Source organism: Spodoptera frugiperda, chromosome 15, assembly GCF_023101765.2.
Source record: "Spodoptera frugiperda isolate SF20-4 chromosome 15, AGI-APGP_CSIRO_Sfru_2.0, whole genome shotgun sequence".
NCBI classification, from domain to species: domain Eukaryota; kingdom Metazoa; phylum Arthropoda; class Insecta; order Lepidoptera; family Noctuidae; genus Spodoptera; species Spodoptera frugiperda.
This window is the reverse complement of record NC_064226.1, coordinates 6,586,513-6,610,786: the sequence shown is the minus strand read 5'-3', so window position 1 is coordinate 6,610,786 and position 24,274 is coordinate 6,586,513. Positions and strand designations below refer to the sequence as shown.

At 35.2% G+C, this 24,274-nt stretch overlaps 1 protein-coding gene across 2 annotated transcripts; it reads right to left on the bottom strand.

Moving 5' to 3' along the window:
* Positions 1-5,269: 5,269 nt before the first annotated feature.
* LOC118273386 (integrator complex subunit 6) lies at positions 5,270-24,003 on the bottom strand. 2 transcript variants are annotated; one of them, XM_035590331.2, is made up of 16 exons: positions 23,713-24,003; positions 23,538-23,615; positions 22,775-23,014; positions 18,147-18,327; positions 16,469-16,677; positions 13,626-13,790; positions 12,310-12,462; positions 11,184-11,414; positions 10,778-10,972; positions 10,334-10,543; positions 9,397-9,606; positions 8,685-8,993; positions 8,291-8,411; positions 7,824-8,017; positions 7,347-7,467; positions 5,270-6,737 (listed from the first exon to the last, which is right to left on the bottom strand). In XM_035590331.2, the coding sequence occupies exons 1-16, from the start codon at positions 23,827-23,829 to the stop codon at positions 6,508-6,510; spliced, it is 2,964 nt and encodes a 987-aa protein (XP_035446224.1). In that variant the 5' UTR covers positions 23,830-24,003; the 3' UTR covers positions 5,270-6,507. The 2 variants fall into 2 exon arrangements, with proteins under 2 accessions (XP_035446224.1, XP_035446232.1); XM_035590339.2 differs by having other exon boundaries at positions 9,406-9,606; positions 23,713-24,002.
* Between the last annotated feature and the right edge of the window lie 271 nt (positions 24,004-24,274).

Genomic DNA, 24,274 nt, shown 5'->3' with positions numbered 1-24,274 from the left:
GCCACTGCCATCAAAATATATTTTATAAGTAATACCGCAACGTAATTTTTTAATCGATTATGATTAAAATATAATACCTTAGTCACTACATCAGTCATAGTTAGGACTAGGATTACTTTACTTCATCACTGAAACACGCAAAATTTTCATTAAAACTTTTACACAAAATTGATTAAAAAAACAAAAACATTCTTGCCTATAAACAATTTAATTAAGAAAACACAGGTGACGTAACCAATTAAAATCGCTTTAAGTAATTACGGGCGCAGATAAAATTAAAATAACCCAACAACCAATTTAAAAGTCTACCAAAAAATCCTTGTAAATTGTGTAAGTTGTCTTATAAACTGTCAAAATGTAATGTCGAAGGCAGATTAATTAATTAAACGAGATGTGCTGGCTGAGCCGCGGTTACCTCGTCTGTGGGGCAAGATAAAGAGGCGTTCTAAGTAGCAAAGTCAACTCGATTGTGTTAAATATCTTAGTGCTGTGCTGTACAGGTATTGTGCGAAATATAAGGAAGCGACAGAGCGGCAGAGTTTCTGACGTCTAGTTAATTAAGTTATAATTTTTGTGAACTACTAAAGTCATGGAATTTTTGACAGGATTTTCACTCTGTTATATTCGGAAAGATTGGCAGCCACACGTCTACAGCTAAATATGGATATGACTTCCAAATCTGCCGGTTGAAAGCAGCCTGCGTTCACCGACTCCCTAAGAACTTTATCATAATATGTATATCATTATATCATCTGTCCACTACTAAGCAATAAACAAACCAAAAAGCAATCAAATAAAGCTAAAGAATCACGACATAAGAATAACTTTAACTCAAAACTCTCCACTCACCTATGTATTTCTTTAATATCTCTTTTAATCGACAACACATAAACCCATAATACACCACTAACAACATTTTTACGAACTACATTAAGGCGTATTCGTACCTCAAAAATGGGAAAAAAATCTTTATTGGTACATTCCACGCTGTAGTTAACAAATCCCATAAAATTTTCATAGGTGACTCCCATGAAACATAAATTGTTGGCGTTAATACACTGGGGGCGACATACTCGAGCCGAGATGAGAGACTTTAAGGAAGATTTGTTACTACTTTACTGTGATCATGTTTCACAGACGGCTTTTGTCTATGTTTTTTGAATAAAGCTCTTAAAACTTGAACATGTGTGACAATATAAATATTTTCACGCATTTAAACGTTTTCTGGTTTAATTTGAAGTTATTTAGAAGACTATAAGATCATTATTTTTTATTCTTACAGTTTTAAAGCAGTAGTCTCAATTATCTACGGCAGACAAGTTCACGAGGTCTATTTTCGTTAAATCTTAGCTAGGCGATTTTGTAATTGTCAATTCGAAACATTTGAAGTAAGCTTGATCGCATTCTCCGCCTGTCATTGGTCGACATTATTCTCACAACCAATGACATAGCGGACCGCGATCGAGTTCACTTCCAATGTTTCGAATTGACAAATATGAATTGCCTTTTTTTGAGGGTGGAAAATTATCCAATTACGTCTCTCGCCAGGGCGAAGCGAGAGGGAGTGTCAGACTCTTACTGACTAAAAACTCCTGCTTCTCGAGCCGGAGCCCCGGTAAGCCCGCTAGGTAGTTGGCAGCTCCGAAATATGAATAGCCTAGACAGTAACATTTTAGTTATAAGGTTTTATGATTTCGAAATTCTCGATACGGTACTTAATTTGAAATAGTGTCTTCGGCAACTGTCAAACGTATGAGTGGGTGTAACATTTACGAGAACCTACATCTTCGCCTATGAAAATCTAAATAAAAGGTCACGTCTTGTTTGATTTGTTCTATGTATTTTTCACTTACAATATTTTCGGATCCTCTCAAGAACATGTACCTACATAGTTTCTAGGTTGTTTACGAATTTATTTTGCACAGAAAAGATGGCTAGTTGTGTGTAGGCCAAACGCCTACAAATAAGAAGTTATTTTTTATACAAAGGTTCACATTTAGTGGAACTTATATTTTGTGCAGTGCCATTGTTCAGATTTATCAGTGCTAAACGATTTAATTTGCGATCTTCGAATCGTCTACCAGAGACCATTTATCCTTCCAATGCTATTTCCTGGCATGGGCGAGGTGTTAGGGAGTTTCAGACTCTTACTGACTAAAACCACCCCGTTCCTACTGCTGCTTTTCGTGCCGGAGCCCTGGTAAACCCACTAAGTAGTCCGCAACTCCCGATCAGGCATCAGCCCTACTAGGCCCCATTCGTGGTGACCAGGGGACCATATAGAACGATTATTCTTCTATCTCTTTTGTAGAGGAGACCCTGATACAGTGATGGACAATCATGGGTTATGGATGATAACATGTAAACTATAGCCAAATAAATACAGAAATGAACTATGTAATTGGCATCTCTAGTCCCTTCTTAATTTGTCACCCTTACAGCGTTATTTAGCAGACGAGCTCGGCATGAACAAGTTCCGATTTCAAACAGTAATTCACGTGTAGAATTTTGCTCTGATGCAACGCAACATGTAGAATACAAATTAACTGTGTCGACATTCGGTTAAACTCACACAATCTGCATATTAATCCAAATATATAGATACGAATTCTAGTTACATGGAATTTGAGCAGGGAGAAATGTCGCGATGCATTGAAAGAGTAGGAAAGTATCTATTACTTAAATACAAAATAAACTTCGACTGTTTTGTAACTATATTCCTAGTGTGATAGTAATGAATCGCATATTTTCATCGTTCGACAAAAATATTATCCTGACAGTAGCAATCGTAATTATCTTAAGTCCTTTGTCTAGTACTCCTAGAGTATTCAATAGTTAGGTAGCTACCGTAACTAGTTACTACGTAGTTTGCTAAGATCAACAAGACTATTTTCTTTTATGTGCCTCATCCTAATGTTTTAAAATTGAAATTATGTATTATTGTAATCCTCAGTAATTCATTGAATGTACCTAGATTTAACATTATTGGTTTTATTAAATACTAACCGTGCATTGATAAAAGTAAAAAATATCACTAAGATATCAACTAGCCCACTAAAATATCATCGTTTTCCGTAAAAATCGCATTAAATGGACAAATAGCGATAAAGCAGGTAATTTAGATAGGGGAATGGATACAAATGTAAATAAATCTCGCGGTCGCAATAAATAACGTCGCATTGGCAACCCCAGCTGTTAAAACCTACCATCGACCACTTGACCATCGCTTCCTAGGAAATATTTTCAAACAGTAAAAAATACGATATAGAATATTACGCAGAAATCCAAAAACCAAACTAAGATAATGGGAGCTGCGGACAACGTAACAGTTTACCATGGCTGGCTCAAAGCAGAAGAAGGAACAGGGTGGTTTTAGTCAGTAAGACTCTGACACTCCCTCCCACCTCACCCAAGGCGGGAGAAGTCGTTGGATGATTTTCCCACCTCAAAAAAAAGATAATGATACCACAATAGGATTAGAAACGGTCGTGGGTTTGTAGCAGTCGCGTCATGATATAAATTTTCTTTCAAGACCCACTTAGTTGGGACGCGTTAAAAAAAATAAGAACAGAACAGAACAGAAGTGAAAGGTTAGTTTCTCAAACATAGGGATATATGTATAAAGATGTTGGTTTAGAAATAAAGAATTATAATTATTATTATTGTGCGAGTAAGGTAACCGGAGGCCCAATTACACCCTCTTCCCAATCTTCCCAAACCCCGATTCCCCAAAAACCCTTAAATTCCTAACCTCCTAAAGGCCGGCAACGCACTTGAAACGTCTCTACTGGTTCGTGTGTCTCAGGTCTCAGGTTTATGTATTATGTATTATATTATATATTATTAACTACTTATAACTAGGTACCTACCTACTTAAATACTCTAATAACTCGACAGAGCTTCCTATCGTAAGTCTGTACCAATAACTACACCCATTTACGACTATGCTGTTGCCTGTTCCATTTTAGACACCGACTCACACATTAATGGTACCTATACATAATAGGAAATGAGGTACGTATGAATGTTTTCTAATGAAATTTAACCAGAATAAACAGCCCGCTAATTGAAATGAAATTCATTTATCGTTCGAACGCATCTATTGGTTCTGAGAAAACCATAGGTACACTGCCCACTGATTAGATAATAATACATTATAATGGACAAATAAGTAACTATTTCACTGAAACATGAGATTATATTGCATAGTAACTTAATCTTTGACGGCACGGTACTAATTTAGTCAGTTTGACTAACAATTTTGATTAAAAAGTTAGTAAAGTCATAGTAAATAAATCTTCTTAGAATGAAATGTATTTCAAACAAACTGCCTTTCCTTTATGTTAGTATGCCGCCCTTTATCGCCTTCCCTGAAACGAATGAAAAGCTAGCTCAGTTTCACCACGAACAGGGAAACTACTGGAAGCCACTTAATTTTAAATTTTTAGTTACTTCTCCGTATCGACAAAACATTAATTTTGTCGATACGGAGAAGTAACTAAATGTATGTACGTATGAATGAATAAAGTTATTACTTTAGTTATTAATAACTACTTATTTTTCAGGTAAGGTGGGAAAATCATCAAATATCTAGCACCTCCCACCCAGTTTCACCACCTTCATATAAGTCCCCGAAAAACCTATGTTATAGATACAAACTTACATTCAAAGTTATCTGATACATAACGGCTATCCAGACAATGTAAATGACTAACAACCACCCCAATACTGTTTTAAATGTTTATATCACCCTTTGTTTACCAACGACGACGCGCCGTATGTACCTATTTCGACATCACAACAAAAAATCACGTGTAGAATCTCTTTCTGAATACAGCTACACAATCTTTCCGGACACCTTTCAAACAGTGTAAAAGGATGTCCGGTTAAGATAATGATCTCCACTGAATATCGTCCCTTTATGCCGGCGGGTTCGAGGCATCGATACTCTATACACAACTCTATATATGTAGGTACGTTGGTCGGCCGGGAGTAGGGACGGAAGCGGCGCATCCAATTTTGCGTTCATATTATCTCTGTTGTTGCAGCAAGCAAACGACGGCAGCTCCCTCAAATTAAAATCTGTCTTTACAAAATACTTTAAAATATAATGAACGTCTGACAAGTAAAGTTTAAATGCGATAAAGTTTTGTTCCAAAGATATTATGCTAGAATTGATTCGGATTTGGGATTTAGGATGTACATAACATACTTACTTCTTATTTTTAGTATGTTTATAAAATTATGTAGGGCTTAATAAAACACGACATAAAAATCCAATAAGGATCATAATTTATTTAAAAAATGATATATTACACTTTACAAATTGACCGAACTCGTGTTAATGTGGCGGTGGAGCATCCCGTAATATTCGATAATTTAAAATTTCGAGTATCACAGTTCTCTTTTTATGTAATGATGCTATTTATTGATAAAGAACATCCAAAATAAACTACCCTTTGGTACAAATGTCCACAATATCGTGGGACACCGTAGAACCGTGATGAAGCGTACTTTGATATAACACCATTAATGGTGCCAAAATTTAAAATGTCCATTGGAGTCAATAATGACAATACTAAAATTTTATATAAATGTCTTTATTAAATTCATTAGGTCCACAAAATGTATGAGCATTCCTGGATACATTATTCTATTAATAATATATTTTAATATCTATCTGTCGGGTACATCCAGCCACATTAACAGCCGCAGTGACCGATGCGTAAAAGCATCCTACACATACATTCCATTGGTAATAACTATAACATTCTAATAATATGTACAATTTTATTTACAACATGAAACTCACGATTTTACTGCCATTTTGAATAAGACACATATGTGATAATAAACCCAAATGTTATATTGCTTTAATACATTGTTATGTGTAAGACACAAAATACCAAAATGACAGGAAAACTGTTAGTTTTGGCCGACACATATTCACGTTCCTTGGTCAACAAACTTCGTTACGAATCAGCAAGACATGGCTGTAATGCACGAACGAAAATGCCTTTGACAATTAATGAAGATATGATATGACATTTGTTGATGAATGTTAAAATGCTCTACTATAATTACAGGACTTCTAAATATAATCGTTCAGTTTTTTTATAAGATTCATACAGATTAACAAAGTATTCTGTTTCTTACAAACAAAATGATTCGCATACAATACGCAGTAACTATGCGCTCGACAGTGAGTCACTGGCGAGCCCGTGAGATCATTAACATCGCATCTCGTGTTATATTATACTGTACACTGACGACATGACTACTTACCAGGCGGAATCGCAATATAAAATCATTGAACATGATCATTATATGGTATAGTAACAATACACTGGCTTGGTACCATTAAATTAAACACAGAAATTAATATCATAACAGCACATGCTTGTGTCCATTGTCTATGACGAACCAAGTTCTTGACTTTGAACAGCAAATGTGGCCACCACCCACGACCAGTCGAAAAATGTCCATTTGTCTTGTTTACTCACTTTACTAGCTGTGGTTATTAGCATTACTGTACAACACTGAGTTGTTAACTCTCTTCACACTAATTGAGGCACTGCTTCCGTTTTTCTCTAGTCCCACTAAAAAGTCTTCCAAAAGTTTGGCGAGAGCCTTACGCTTGAACCTTAGAGATTCATTTATGACTTCGCGTATCACTTCTTTTTTAACGTCCACCCCACCTTGTAATAGTTTTAAATGTTCGAACAGCTTCGAATAATCTGTAAACAAAAAAAAATAAGGTTATCGAAAGAAATATAACGTTGTATTTTGCTCTAATTTTGTTGAATGAGTACCAAACGATAACGCGATAACGGTATCAACTACTAAGCGTCCGACGTAAAAACAAAATGTTTGTTTATTTGGGAAATACTACTTTATCTGCGTTCTGTAATCACACAATGTATTTTGACTACAGTTTGCGTTAAGTTTAATATTGCTTATAAAATATAATCTGTGAGGATCTGAAGATTAAAAGTATTACTATTGATATCAACCATTGTTTAATTTGAATTGAGTTTATTGTCTCATATAAACTCATCGTCATAGTGTTTATTTCAATATCATCACAGGAATTCTTGTCAATTAACCTTTTAAGTGCCCAGTTAAATATCAATTACCGTGCCCCGCGGCTACAAATCGATAAAAATATATTTATACTGAATAAAGAGGCGCAATCGTGTGATTAGAAGGAAAAAAACATGCATGTCCTCTGTCGCAATACGACACGAGCGGTAGGGACATAGAAATATGTTAACACGTAACATAATTATGTTAAAGAATTAATACATTAACAATTTTCTTAATAATATTGTAACAGCGATGTTTACCTTTGCCAGGTCGTCGGACCGCGCGAAAGACTTCTGTCCGTACATCTAGGTTGTGCTTCTTTATGTCTGCGAGCTCTTTGCGCGTCAGCTGAGGCGGCATCGTCAACTGTATTTTGTCGTTCTGTAACAGAGAAAACATCTTAGTATTTCAAGTTCAAGGAATATAATAACTATCTGGGATAGTTATTAATTATTTGTTTTCTTTGTATTTGAAACAGCACACTACTTAATATGTAATTTGAATGTCGGGACTTTATGTTGTTTCTTTATTATTAAGCAACTTTTTGCAAATTCTGGAATTATGCTATTGATAACACTCATTTCAGCCTATACCTTTATAGAATTACGGGTACGGTATATTATGAGGTCAAGGTAATAAATTGATGTCAATTGTGTATTCCAATTCGGAATTAATTTAGATTAAGAAACTAAATATTACGAAGATTAAGCATTTCATACAATTAAAATCCATGTTACCTTTCGTTTCCTCTTCCTGGAGCGGGCATTGGAATTGTTCTCGGCAGCTACCCCTTGCAAGATAGCATTGATCTGCAGTTCCTGTGAGTCGTGTAGCACGACCGGCACCATCGGCACCACGGGGGGAGGCGTCGGCTCCGGCGGCGGTGGCGATGGAGACCGAGGCATTTTCGTACCCATCGTCGTGTACGCGTCTGGAGAAAATTATGAGGATTATTGTCAAATTCTATGAAAACTTCAATAGTCAAGTGAATAATTACAAGGGCGATTAACAAACAAGGATAATCAATGATTCTCTGTTTTGAAAAAGTTTTCAATTTGTTCGATGTTTGGTAAAAAAAAAATGGCAAATCATAATATGTAATTAATACATGTCTACATTAGTCTATAGCTTCAGTAAAATGGCAAGTGGGTATAACATTTTCTACTTTATCTAGTATGAAAGTTATATTATTCGTGTTACTGACCTCCATTGAGGAACGGTTTGACAACAGGTGGTAAGTTGGGCGGTGCGGCGACAACTGGCGGCGATGCGGGCGGGGACGAGGGACCTGTTGCAGGACCACCCGTATCCATGTTCGGAGGCTCCTGCAATAGATGATGATATTTACAAGATTAATCAACAATTAAAACACGTTGATATGGAAATATAATCATGGTAATTCCTTTACAACATATATTTTTACTATTTATTGTTACTTGATTACGTTAAAGTAAAGTTTAACGTCTAAATGTAATGTGTGTTGACAGTGTGTGGACATACACATTACATTTGATGTATAGTCTACACCAAGAAATCTGGCAATCATAAAATAAGAAGTACTAAGTAATATTTTACTACAAATTTTCAGCAATACATACCTCAGGAGGCCGTCCAGATGGTAGATCAGAGGGAACGGGCGCCAGTGGTGAGGCGGGTCGTCTCGTGGTGACAGGGGAGAGGGGTGCCACGGGGGCTTTGGGGGGTGTAGGGGGGGCAGGCGGCGGCGAGGGGGGCGGGGTCGTGGGCTCGGAGGGGCGGCGCGCCACCACGTGGTGAGGCAGTGGGCCTGCCTTCCGCTTTGGAGGCGCGGCGCGCGGACCCTCAGCTCCACGCTTGCCGCCCGCGCCGCCGCCGCCGCTGCGCACCGCGCCCACCGGGTCCATGTCCGCCTCGTCCACCATCATACGCTGCAATCATAGATTACAACATTAGTAAACAGATAAACTACTAAATCTTTCACTATAATGTCGACTGTACTAACACTCAATCAGTACAATGATAAATGTAGCGATAAAAACTTCAAATATATCGGATATTCGAAACAAAACATGCACCCACCATCCACCCTTTACTAAATATGTTATGTTGCACCACTACCAATAGCATGCTAGATTTTACATACTACATTTTTATTGCTTCATGGGCATGGCATGGGATTATTGCTTCATCTTCGATGGTTTGCGTAGTGACAACAGTGTACTAATGAAGTACAAGTTTGGCGTATAGCTTAACCCAGCCTCCAATTTCTTTGCACCAGCATATAATACTAATTTCTGAAAGAAAATAAAATAGTCACGAAACACAACTAACATTAATCACCTTGTCTATCTTGAAGGGGTTGCCGAACATGTGTTGTCGTACAGGTTGCGACTCGATCTCCCGAAGCTGCGGCGTCATACGCTTCAGATATTCCTGGTAGTTGCCCATCTGGGCCACCGGCATCGAGTGGACACTGTCCTCGTCCACTAGTCGAGTGTGAGCTAGAGATGGTTGAAGGAAATTTGCTCGCATCCTCACCACCTGGAATTAATTGCATTGAAATAAATATAACAACATTTTAAACATATGGGTCTGGCTGATTGGATGTCTTTTAATTGTCGTCTTCGCTTTTTATGGAAGAAAAATTACGTTAACTTTCTTAGTGCAGTTACTATAATTCCCTCCCGTATGAAGGCAGGTCAAAGCAATTCTATAGGTATAAAAATGAGTGTACCAAGCATACAATTCCATTAAGTCTAAATTCTTATTGAAACCAACGAAAAAAGGTCACTAACCATTTAATTTCATTCAGCGTATTCAACAAAAACATTCCTTTTCCAACATATTAATTATAAACAATACTATATTACGCTCTGTTGTATTCCACTCCGAATGCGCAATAAATTATGTAAACGATCACTTACATGCCAATAACGGCTTATTAGAATACAATGTGGTAATGAGACAAAAATGATCTTACAACTAGAATACAAATTCGCATTGGAATCTTGTCAAAGAATAATATGTAAACATCAAATTAAGTGTTGGAAGAATCAAGAATGATTGCTAGCATTGTTGAGAGAACACAATCCTTTTTCTGAGAGATAGTTTAACCAGTGGCCTGCAGATCCCACTAAGTCATCATATCAAAACTTAACTATATTTTAATATTTTTCTTTGACTATGTTTGGATGAATTTGAGCATTACTTAGAAAGACTTAAATATGCAATTGTACACGACTTTTAATAAATATATAAATATTCTCACCTGATCTAACAAATCTCTCCTCTGTATATCGAAAGGATTCCTATAGGTGTGCGCTTGTGTCTTATGCCTGCCTCGAGACAGTCCGACGACGAAGCCGCCGAACTCATTCAACTGATCCCGAAGCGCCGAAAACTTGTCTTGCAAATTTGGATGTGTCGTTAGGTCCTTTCGTAGTGGTGACCTCGACATTACTCTAACGCTTTCTGCTACCTGGAATTGTTTGTGGAATGTTTAATTATAGTTTATATACTAAAAGTGGTGTAAGAATGTAGAAAAGCCATAGAAAAAGTAATTTAAGTTAAAATGTATATTGCAAATATACTTATTTATTATTACTTTATACTAATTGCTCACAACCTAGTATTGCTACTTACTAACTGTTTATGTCTGTTTCGGATATTGTCTGATTTGTTCTATGTATGTTAAAATAGTAATTGAACGCACCTTTTGAGTATTGTTGCTAGATGATTTATTAATGACGTCAGCACAGAGTTTCTCGAATTCAACCTTAGCTTGATTTTTCAGTCTTTTCAAATAGTTCAATACAGAGAAACTGAGAGAGTTGTCTTGTGAGTCGGGCATCAAACTCTGCAGGAGCTGGGCAGATGCACCCATCTTTGTTAGAGCTCTACGTAGCGGCTGGAAAGATAAAGTAGTCATTTAAATAACATGTATTTAACACTATTGATTTGTATTATTAAATAAAATATCATTATTCTATACACCATTAAGCCCATATTTTGAAACATAAATATTCATCACTATATCACACTTTTATTCACTTGTCAATTACATTAGCTATAGCATTAACTATCACAATATCATAAATACTATTAAGTACTAAACTCACCACTATGTAGTAAGTGGGCATTCTATCAAGGTAATGCTGGAAAGCAAGCTTCCACTCAGGAGTGGGCTTGCACCGATGCACTTTGAACAGATCGTCAAGTAGTGGCAGTAACATCGGATAGTTGTACGGTAATACGAACAAGTTGACACACGTTAAGTTGGTAGACGCCTTCAGGTAACCAAATGGATGATTGATCTCGGAGTTTTTGCAACCACTGTTGGCTACAAATACCTGGAATTATAAGAGGAATTATAAGTAATTGTAGTTTGTAAATCGCTAAAAATAACTTACATTTTAGTTCATTAGAGATGTCATTACAAACATGTACACACGGCTGAACATCTCAGTTAATATTGTAATGCAAAAAAGCATTAACTGACCGTCGAATGTGCGGAAAGATCATACAAAACGAGACCATGAGAAACTGGTTTTGTATAGCTCAATATGTAATGTTATTTTATGTGTTTCAGTTTAAACTAAACTTAATATTATTATTTATGACCCATTTTATACAAATAAAAATTGTAAAGTTGTTCGAAAACAAACTCATATGAGATTCTCGAACTTAGAAAACCTGCTTGTACAGCCCTAGACAATTGATTTGCAATTTTAATGAGCATTATGTAATATGACCATTACTAAATAAATCAATTATTAACTTCGACACTATTAAAGTAATTGGTGACATTATCCTATTAACGAAGTATTATTTGATAGTTTGTTTACATTCTACAAGGTAACCTACATAACAAATTAATACAAATTGAAGTCAATTGCTAACATGTTGAGACACGTTTGTAGGAATGTAGAAGAACATTTTCTGTGTAAAGAAGACATTATTGTTAAAGGCAAATGGCACTATTCATAATCATTACCTTTACTCACTTTATTATAATATTCGTGAGACATACTAAATTAGTTATTATGTTTTTATTGACAACAAGTTTACACCTAATGCTATGTAGATAAACAATTAAAGAACTATAGAACATATTAGGTAACACTAGGACTGCATTGTTGTATTGTACTAAGATATAAATGATTGTCTAGATAATAAAATAGACTTATTAGATTAGACAATTTTCTGTAATCTTGACTATCTATATCTATTTGTATATTTCCTCACCTGCCAGCATATCGTTGGCTGTTTCCTGGCTAGTATGAACTGCGTCAATGGACTTGGTTCCAACTCGTACTTGTCGAATGGTAGGTTGTCTATAACCATTGGCTCTTGGCTGGAACAGGTGAACTTCACAACTGGATGCGCCGAACGAGGAGGCTGAAAATGAGATCATACAATTTAGCTTTTATCAAAAGAAATTGCTAGTTACTATAAATATTTGAAACAGTTTAAATTCGCTAATGCATTTGACCGAAAAAGACACCAAACTAATAAAAAAAAATGGAAGCAATTAGCAAATGTATGATATGTATGCGTCACTATTTTATTTTTCTATGTATTTAGTAAATAACTACGAGACAGATCCTAGTCGAGACTATCCAAAATTAAAGTACACGTCAACATTATTCAGCTATTAGCAATGAGCTGTGTAAACAAGCGAGTGCAAAACGATGCATATTAAACAAATAACTCGAAGGTCATAAGCATCGAACTTTTATTTCTCTCAAGTCTACGCTTTCGTAAAGTGTAAAGTTTTAAAACAAACAACGAAAGGTTTTCAAGGAACATAAACCCATTATAGAGTCGCCGTAAATCAATATTTCCGAAGGCAATGCAAGGTAATTTATTACAATGATCGAGAGTGCAGTAAGTTCGGTTAATAAGCAAGCCGACCTGTTGTTCATGGGAACTGTGATGTTTCAAACCACCTGACGCACTAGTTCTAACATTAAATATTCACTGGATTGAACTAAATAGTTCCTCAACCAATAATCAATTCAATTACAACCTTGTAAGCTTGCATTTCCCAGAATGTTTTGTATGGAAAATACTGAGGTAATCAAATACAATTTGAATCCATTAAATATTTACTTTTTGACGTGTAACTGCTATGTGCATAGCAACAATGGCTACAAACGTGCTCGAAATTGTGTATACTATGAATAAAAAACTGATAATAATATTACAAATGGTGACAAGAGAGAGGTATGCCAGAATCGTGTTAATTGGCATTCCAATGTCTCTGTCTACTGCAAAGGGAGTCAGGCGTGACGATATGTAATGCATGATAAATTGATAATAGTTTCGTTTTGATTTCCTTCGAACGTTCGACAAAAAAATAAGATTACGATATCCTAAGTAAACAAAGGAAAGTTACATAATCAAGTAGCACCGCCCGTTACAAAGATAAAAAGTAACCTATAAGTATATTATTCCAGACTACAATCTATCTCTATTCCATCTGCCAAATCTTTTAATGTGCATTTCCATCCATACATCCTCATAAACTTTTAGATTTATAATATAAGTAGGATACATACCAATGTTTGTGCATTAGGATCGGATCGGAACGACTCCGGAATAGGCCAGAAGCCGACGGCGAATCCTTTCTGTGCCACAGTCCGTGGTACATAGATAAGTCGTCGACACGAGTGCCAAGCTTGAGGAGCTCCGCTCTGCGTTTGGTACTGGCCGCTGTTCCAACGCTGGAAATGAGAGAAAAATAGATTAGTTAAAATAACGTACAACAAGAATATGACGTAAAGTAACACCACGCCCAAAATATAATTAGTCCTTAAAAGAAGAAATACTGTGCACTTAAATATGTGCATAGTGCGTATACTATTGGTTCAAATCTAAAACTTAGTACTATATGAAAGGAATGTTATTCTATATCATCTCAAGAATCGAGTCTCTTAACAAACAAGACAGGCAAGAATTGCCGAATAGCAATAATATAGCTATTACCGATTTGAATAATCATGACTTAGTAACTTAGTTACCTAATTGAAAAAGTTAATACCCAAAAAATATTCAAAAGCAATCATATTGATAGAAATCAATAATCTAGTCTGTTGATCTATACATAGAAACGAAATAATATCAACAATTGATGAGGACAATAACAGGATAATTGACTTTTCCTTATTATAAAAGAAAAATAAGGTCCTTTATGTACAGAGTTATTACAATTACGCAAAACATCTTGGTTTCATTTCTAATTATAGTCTAAAATTATTTGAAAGGATTCCGTCATAAAGTTTTGCATTGCAAACATGATTACGTCACTCTTTAGCTACTATTACCGTATAAAGAAAAAACTTTTTCAAACGGCATTGTTTTTTGCTCATATTTTACTAGCTTTCTAGTCGCGGCTTCGCTTGCGTGGTATTTTTCTTTGCCCGCGTGGTCTAAGGTAAAAACTACTACTAAGTTGACTACATTGCTTACCTATCCAACCTTCCTATCTTCATAGTAAGATCTTACTAATATTATAAATGCGAAAGTTTGTGAGTTTATGTGTTTGTTGTTACTCAAACATGTCAAACAGCTGAATGGATCGGGTTGAAATTAGAAACAGGGGTAGATTATGGACTGATGTAACACATGGGATATTTTTTTATCCCACGGGATCGCGGGCGAAGCCACTGGCAGAAGCTAGTAATTCTATAAAAACGCTCCGTTATGGTATGAAAGTAAGACAAACAAACAAAGAAACTTTCGCAGTTATAATAATAGCAAGAATTCGTTTATTTTTAACATTCGAGAACCGGTTTAACTAAATAAGTTTACGACTTTCTATGTCAAACAATAAGGCCTTTAAAGGGAAAAGCATTGAACGGTTTTACTTCACAATTTTATTTATTTTGTTTCACTAATTAGTTTTCTTACACGAACTTTTCAATTCATAAACAAAATGGAGGGCTATAAATACCTCCATGGAGGTACTCCAGGAATTAATAGGATAATTGAGGAATAGCTAAATAGGGTCGGCTAATTATTGGACCGCTTAATTAATATAGACAGTTTAATTAAAATAGCTCATCAGTCCTTTGATTTATTAATATCGTGACGAAGAAAATTGTATGAAAATTACATAATTATTTATGTTAATTGCGGTGACTATTAACTGTAGATTTGACTTTATTTAAATACAATTAAGTACTATAATTACTACGCACTAAGTTTTAAACGATTTCTCAATCAAAACGCCTCAGGCTTAATAGACTAGACGCATATAATTGGGCAGTAATGAGCATTCGTTTATCATTAAATTTAATTACGTCTGTGTGACTAATACAAAGCTATTATTAGTCGTGAATTACTTTATAATTAATTAAATGTAAATTGTATCTTTTTCTTTAAGTTATTGAGCTAGGATGTTCGGAAGTTTGAACTATGTATAGGTAAGATCGGGTTCCTTTGAACCTAGGTAGATTAACTTCAACAAATTCTATAACCAACAGGAATTCAGAACAAAACGTCTATTAGTTTTTCATAGGTTTAAAAGTTTGGATCAAAGTTAGCCCCTAGGGTCGAAGAAACCCGATCTTACAGTACCAATAAATCATACAAAATAAGTATAATATCAGCTATAAACTTTTATAAGTAACCGACTCATTCATTTAGCCATTTTAAAACAATTAAAACTTCCTTAAAGCCTAGTTTTTGTATAGTCTGTACTTTTTATAACATAATAAAGCAATTTTATTGTTCTCATTTAAGTTTAATATCATTATTTCATAATGAGATTTCAGTCGTAAACTGAAAAATACCAAAGGTTGCGCCGCCCACGTAGCTATTATAAATAGTAAATGAAAGCGCAACAAATAGAGGGAAGCTCTTCGATATCATAATACAGAATAAATCGAGTTCTCGAATAGTTAGTGTTTGTTACAAATGTTCTTAGAATAAGTTCGCGAAGTTTCTAGCTTCTTAGAACTTAGTGCGATTAGTTAGACCGTATATTGTCTGTTAAAAGATTATATACAATCATATTTTATTTTAATTAGTAACGATAGTTAATTTTGTTTCACGCTTGTTGGAAGAATAAGTATCGATTCTTGATTAGTGGCCTTGGCCTGCATGCAACTTTAATTGCATCTATGAAGTCAAATGTAGCATTGTAGCTAAGAACAACGCATACAACATAAACAAGAGTCCGTAGGCCGACGTAGGTCGACGTAACTTGCATCCCTGCGTAAACATACAGTGGCAGGTGGGGGACGAACAAGCATATTGCATGACTTGCCATCATTTATGTGGAAGCTAGATTTTTTCCAACTCATTGTAAAAGTGACGCCTGATTCTATCACATGTTATAACCTCAGAACAATCAAGAGCGAAATGTCACGAAGTGTTATTAAAGAAAAAAACAACTTACTCCATTCCTTTCGCCGTCGCCTTCCATTTCTTTGTCCCCCTCGTGGTTCGCATCATCTTGTTCACCCTCTCTACTGTTGGCCCCGTCAATGGGCGGTGGATCGGGGCCAATCTTCTCGAAGTTGATTACCACTCCACTTTGCACTTTTTGAACCAAACTGTCGATACACTGCATCAGCATGCGATGTGAAGTGATACAGTACGAGCGCCCTGGAAATGTACGAGTTGTCGTTCATTGAAACGAGAAATAATATCATCTATATACATTAATGTTTGTTTGAAGTTGTTTTCCTACGTGGGTGGAAGGTGGGGTAGTTTGTTTATCAATATCATCGACAAAGGACCACAAAGCCTTCCAAGCTATACAATAAACATATACATATTTATTAAGAAATATTTAACATGAACAAGGAACTATTTACAAGAAACAATGATCCGTGTCGAAGTATATATAACCTTAGTTTTTGTTTACAATAACCACTTAACAGAAAACTCTTCAGTAAATCAACTTTTGCTTACATTTATGTTCACAAAAACTTGGGTTCTTTACACGACTTCTGCGTTAGCGTTTTTCCCATAGTAAAACGTCCACAATAAAGAGTGCCTACATTAAACATTCAAAGGTAAATTACGAAGGAGAACCGACGTTGTCGTACCTATATTTCTATAGAATTACATTTTATACTATTTATAGGAATGAGAGGGAACGGTAGCGAAATAAGTAATCATTTTACCGTCTGGTCTAGATTGTTATACTTCGGTTATCTTTACCGCTATTTCGTCTTTTACGACCCTCCTTATGACACGTTTGTTTATTTTTTCTCTTTTCACGAAATGTATTTTAAAATATTTATAAAATTAAAAGTAATATTAGAACCTTGATGTGTTTATAGAAGGTTGTTCATCTACAATATAAATGCTTCAAAAATGTCTAAATAACGGGAAACATTAAACTTATTATAATGATCGTGTACTGCCGATATCATTAACGTTGATACGTTTAACAGGAAAACAAAACCTACTTTTATAATGTTAAGTTTAAAGAGACTTTTATACGGCGAAACGTGTTTTGATTTTGAATGGCAGAGTAAACTGGTCTATCTTTGAGCTAATTTATTCATATGCTTTAAATAACCTAATAGTTTTAAATAATTCGTAGGTATATAAAATACTAGCCGTTACTGTCTCAGCTGTTATGTAGCAAAAACATTATTCTTATAGTTTTGTACCTCGTATGAGTTGTATGATACCTTGACTCTCAAATGAACAGCACAAAAACTAGTCAGACTGGTTTTCTAAAGGGCTTACTATCCCCCTGTTAACATGAAATTTCTACATCCGTTCAAGACTATATTTTTAGCGTATTATTATCTGCAAATGAATCCATTTACAATTTTAAAGCTGATACTAACGTTCGCTAAGATGAAACAAAATATCTTGCAAGGATCGCTTTAGATAAATGTCAATATTTATTATTATAAACTAGCCGTGCAACCCAGCTTCACATGGGCCCTGTATCCCCACATTCCTAGTAAACTAGTCATATAAACCCTGTCTTAGTAAATGGAAACGCAATAAAACAATATCCAATTTAGTGCAGTCGTTCCGAAGTCATGGTCGTACCAACATTTCAGTGATTCATCTTTATTTATACCTGTAGATAAAGATTAGTAACTTACCGCCAGTAACTTCGCACATCGCGTCGATGGGCGATGAGTCGGAGGGCACAAGGCCTGTGTCTCTCTCGACAGCTGGTGTTCCCGCTAGCCTTAGCACCAACGAAAATAATCTTTGGTCCCATCTGAATGGCTCGCGTGTCAACTCAGACCCAGGTATAGGGCAATTCATTGGCAAGTTGAACTGAAAAATAGATCAGAAACGAATGTGTTTTATTAATGAGACCTTCCATCAAACTGCCTTGTTGGTCGAGTGTTCGTAAGCCAGACAAGCTAAAAATGTCAGTCTGTTATGGAAAATTGATTGTAGAGTCTCTACACAATAGCATGCTAGTCTGAAATTGTCTGGTATACTTATGTCAAAGGCTTCCCTTATTACACGAGTCAGGAGACTCGACAACTCGCTAAAAATGCGCCATACGTTAATATGTGCAACCCCGCCCTGTCTACGCTTTCAGGAATAAAATTATTTTTTCATTAAATAACCTTTTATTATCACAATATCGTTCATTAAAACTTCCATTAAGAACACCAAAAAGGCTTGATTAATGTTAATTTCAATTTATGCTCTTTTCCTTGTCTCAATTATAATGTCGAGCTTAAACTACGCAGTGTATGCGTCGCATCGACGTCCCTGACTTCAGAGATAGGCCGCTTATACATGTCGAGTGTATTTTCCGATACATATAAATTCCTATACACCCTATATGACACGTGCATGATGCAGTCAGTTCAAATCGTATCATGCACAAGTTTAAACAAGTTAAAACTGAAACTGACAATCTGAGTCATCAAAATGTATCATTTCTATCTGTGTTATTATTCACTCTTAGGTTATTATCCTAACTTAATCACGCTCTGCTCATTTCAGATTCGTATTACGGAATTTCATTGAGTTGAACATTACTTCAAGTTCCAAACTTGGTATTTGATTGGTTGACTAGATCGGAGTAATGTTTCAATGAGAATCTAAGATCTTCTAGCGCCCACGTTAGGTAACTATTCATTCATTCAAGTTGAGTTTAACTTAGGTGTGATAACGTGAAAATAGTTCTTGGCTTCACAAAGTCTATTATTCCTGATGACGTTTCCAAAAATTCACAATTCTATTGACACAGTATTCAAATGAAACACTTGTAAGAGAAATTTGAATAAGGCATGCGACCTCCAAACCCAAGATGCGAGTTAAGAGTAAATAATACATAAATATACGTAACTAAGAGTCAGGTTCATACATAACATTAGGCTCGACGCATACATGCTACTTTTAATGCCACGCATATTTTGTCTGAAGCAATTTGCTGTTGCCGTGCAAGTGTCGGGTGACTTTGACTTTCACATAAAAAAATCTATCCTTTACGTGTCCCTAACTGAATTTTCTTTGCAAACAATGTATGATGCACCCGGATGATAGACCCAAGCGAATGCATCATAATTTTCGGTGACTCAATCGCGATCCCGAAATCGTCCGCCAAGTATGGGGATTGAGTGAGCCAAACCCCTTTAGTAGGTAATACTTTGTTCAAAGACGGACAAAGGGCAAAGTGTGACGTAAATGCTAAAGTAGAAGACCTATTCTTAAAATCGCAAAATATGACTAAGCAGACTGTTGTCACCTAGGTAAAATAACGTATAAAAGAATGCACTTTTCCTGATATTATTCTGTTACGAAACATTAGTTACAATAATAGCGCAGTAGACATGACTTTGTGCTTATTTCTTTTACCGAAACCGATGCAGATGCAATGCGACTTTTCAATATCATTCATGGATAATCAGCAATATGCATCTGCGGAAGTAACCAAGGCGACAAGTCGACCAATACGGATGAATGAATACGATCGTAAAATCGTAACAACGTATGGTGTGCGACGGACCTTAGCCAAAATTTATGTGCATCACTGCAGATATTTATGATGTAAATAAGTAGGTCACAACAAAAATGATGATGCCTAGGTACTACTGCAATTGAATCTATGACGTTAATTAAATATAGCTATACAACCTAAACCTTTATGGATTTGTTTATATCTAATTATTAACTTCTGTTGAATTTAATAAAATTTGGTATTTAAACTTTAATGAATTTAACAAAATAGTTAAGATGTATTAATTAACAGTGTCCCTTCTAGGGAAATGAATGCAGGCAAAGGCGCGAAGTTAGCACACGAACTTGACATCGAGATTTTATTTTTCTATACTATCTCTTTTACAGAAGTGAAAATTGATTATTATAAAAATGCTTAAATCTATTCATTACAATAGGATGTGTAATATTACCAGCACAAAATAGAACTACGGTCATATCTGTTTAGGGAACATTCGAGAGAATACGGGAATTAGTAAGTTCTAGAAGAGGAGTTTACTGGAAAGGAATACAAGGGATATAACCACGACTCGAAGGTAGAAGTGTGTAGTTCAGACAGAACATTACCTTTTCGTGAATTAAGTTATCTTATGTAATATAAACCCAATCAATATGTTTATAAAGTTTTGTTTCGTAAAATAGGAGAAGTTTGGCTGTAAAATATTTATTGTCAAGCAAAGATTTCGGATTATTATTTACTCCACTCGCACTGTTAATCTCTAAATCATTGGTTTTGAGAATGGGCAGTGTGTGAATGTGACATTGATTTGATTTCTTTGTTGTAGCAAACCTACTAGTCTTCATATAATGACAGGACTACACAACCCAGCCTATCCTAATAACATATCATCAAAATAAACAAAAAAATATGTTAATCAAAGCAATGGAACTGAAAATTACACCACTGAAACAATGTAATTATCTCTAAACCATTCAACTTTGATATTGTAATTGGTTATCATAAAACCACTATAACTGGTCAACCAATACTAAATTAAATTCATTCCACTATAACATCAATTGCTTACACAACACAAAACATATATAAAAAAAATAAATTTTAAATATTAAACTGTCTGCAATAATAATCCTAAAAATGTACACAAACTTTTCTCTTTACTTATTAATATAAACATGAATAAATTAATTAATGTTTATGATTTTAATAAATAAGCATTACTTTTCTGTCACTGCTTGCATCAGTAAGCATAAGGAATTGTGTGTCATTTGTGTTGCTATTAAAGTCCAATATAACTTGAGCCCAGCTTAGATAAGATAGGGAAAGCACATTAGATTGTGGTAATTAAGGTATGCTCAGGAGAGATGAAACCTTAATGCCTTGGTATTTAAACTTTTTATTGTGTAACTAGCGTTACGACTGCGGTGTCGCCCGTGTGGTGTATAAAAACAATTGAGAGTGACCTGAGTTACTACCTGAAATGTGACTTGTATAATGGTGAATGAATTTCTAAATGAGTCCCATATTTTCGGTGAATATCGACGGTTGAAAGGCTAATTAGATATGAAGTTTAATACAAAATCGCTGATTCAGAATAACTAAGATAATTAGCTTTTTAACAGTCAACAAGGAAACAGTAAAATTTTTCCTGTTATATAAGTGTTCATCATTTTAATCCCTACGAAATTGCATTCTCATCTGGAGTTAAATTAAATGGCAATCACAAGAATGTATTCTATAATCATCAAGGCAATCTTCCTAGAGGTTATTATTTAATTATTCATTCAAGTTGAGTTAAAGTTTATTGACCTCTGATGTTGATATTAATCCATGAATAAATAGAGTTCATATTAGTTATGGAGCAAGGATCAATGTTTACTAGTTTTATTAAAGGTTTTATGTTTACTTAGTACACTCTCACTTGTGGTATGGATTTTGGATTTGTGCCCAGTATATGTATAGCAACAGGCTTAGGTATAACAATGTATGGTCTTAAGACTTAACCAGCAAAAAATATGGTTTAAATACTGTGTATAGCTCACATATTTGTCTCACTTTCACTTCCCTGATGATAGTAGTATGAAACAACTTTATTTACTTATAAATTTCAATAGATAAATGGTAAATAACCTTTATATCATAAAAGTGAAATGTCAAATTACCATGCCGAACTTGTAATTTAAAAGTGTGAAGAGTGAGTCAAATGTCAAATTATCATGTCAAACTAGTAATTTATTTACATAATGTGAAGAGTGTCTATCACATTCCAGTAACAGGTATAAGATAACACTAAAGAGCAATCAAGTGTACTTTTTTCTATAAAAATATACCTGAGCTAGGACTTAAATACATCACTAATACTGTTAAGTTAGTTTGTAGTCACATATTTAAAAAAGAAGTAAGCATAAAACTAAGATAAGATTAGTAAATTATGTCAGCTCAAGTAAACCTAAAAATAGGTCCACAAAAATAAATGTATATGTAAAAAGTAGCTTTATAAACATACATTACTTATTTTTAATTTGATTTTTTAATGAAAAGAATATTAAAACTTAACTAAACCTCTGATCTAGACAAAATCTAAACTTATTTCTTTTAGCTGAATGCAGACTAAAAATACCCAAGTGGCAAAACATTTATGTTTACTGATAAGATATTATCACAAAAGGAATTAAGGTCTAAAAATAAATTGTATTAAAAATATTCTATCCCATTTTAAGCTGCAGTTATTAAAGTATTGTGTGCAAACAGAATAAGTAAAGCAAACCAGTAATAACCAGTTATAAAAATATAACAATTACTCACCTCTTCCTGAATGCCAGCATTACTTGAAAGTTTCCCTCCGTCAGTTATAACAACAATAACAGAGGGCTCAAGATAGAATGGACATCTTCCTTGGCCATACGTGTCAATGCCGGTCTGCATACGATTAATGTTTAGAACATCAAAAGCATGCTTCAATGCTGCACCCATTGTAGTCAGGCCCAGACATTGCAAATTCTTCAATTCATTTATAAATGTAGCAAGATTCTCTTTCCACCCAGCCTGAAACATAACAGAGATGATAACACAACTCATCAATAATAAGGTCTAACTAATAAATAGGTAACTATAGCTTGTAGGTGTGATAACTTTAAGAGGGTGTGGTGTGCCATAAACCAATGATCTTAAAATATAGTTTCCCAGTGTATGTTATCATTCATCACCATACATCATTCAGAACAATACAAATTATCAGACTTATAAGATATTAATATTAGTGTGTATGATTCAGTTTGAATTTCCCCCCCAGATTCGCCATTTCGTAGTGTGCGATCTCGACCAATGAGAATGTGCGACGAGCGCGCAGTAGCGAGCGCTATCGCGAAGGCAGCAACGGCGGCGGTTCGTCCTGTTTACGTCGTGCTGTCTATTTCAGTAAATTTCGCACTTTCAAAATATGTAAATGTTCTTGGATTGCAGATTACAGTGGTTGACATTTAGACACTACAAAACCGGCATAAACACTCACACCTATGCACAATCCACAAGAAATTCTTCGTTAACGTGTTCACTCTGTTATACTAACCTTGATGTTCGCGGGTGGTTCTTCGAAAGTTAGAAGCATATACCTGTCGCCTCGGCTTTCGGGGGAACGTTGACGAACCTAGGAAATAAAATAAATCAGTCCAACACACTAACACGCGATAAACAAATCGATCACAAAAACGAGGCGGTTGACGAGTCGATGACACTGCACGTACCTTTACGAACGTTTCCACAGCGCCCTTGGCTACATCGAGCAACGTTGGGCGTCCGCCCAAATAAGCTCTTTGGTTCATAGAGGCTGAAGTATCTATTAGGAAAACTATTATAGTCATCGTGAAAATTGCCTAAAAGTCCCTCGAAATACATTAAAATATGCGCACGCTATTAGAAGTTAGAATAAAAATGGCCGCTACATCGTACGCAGACTCGCTGAGAGGCGACCGTCCGACAGCCGCTTCGACGAGCAGCTGAACAAGCTACGCCACGACGAAGACTCCAAAAGTACCACGTGACCTAATCACACGTTCGGAATTTGTCGGCTATGTCCGTTGACTGGCGACGAGGGTTGCCAAGCTGAAATTAAATTTACCTATGTACTTTAAAATATCGCAAAGCTAATCAACTTAATTGTTAAAATCAACATTTTTAAGAATAACTTAATAAGTTAACTTATTAACTTATTAATGCAAATCAATTAGTATTGTAAAGATAATATAATTAAATAAAATTATTTTATTATTTGTAAATAATAAATGATTTTTAGTTTAATGTTTATTT

Coding starts and splice junctions, on each gene's coding strand:
- LOC118273386 (XM_035590331.2), bottom strand. CDS start 23,829: ATGACTATAATAGTTTTCCTAATAGATACTTCAGCCTCTATGAACCAA. Junction 10,973..11,183: donor TGCCCACTTACTACATAGTG/GTGAGTTTAGTA, acceptor TTATCTTTCCAG/CCGCTACGTAGAGCTCTAAC. Junction 7,468..7,823: donor CCAGGAAGAGGAAACGAAAG/GTAACATGGATT, acceptor TCTCTGTTACAG/AACGACAAAATACAGTTGAC.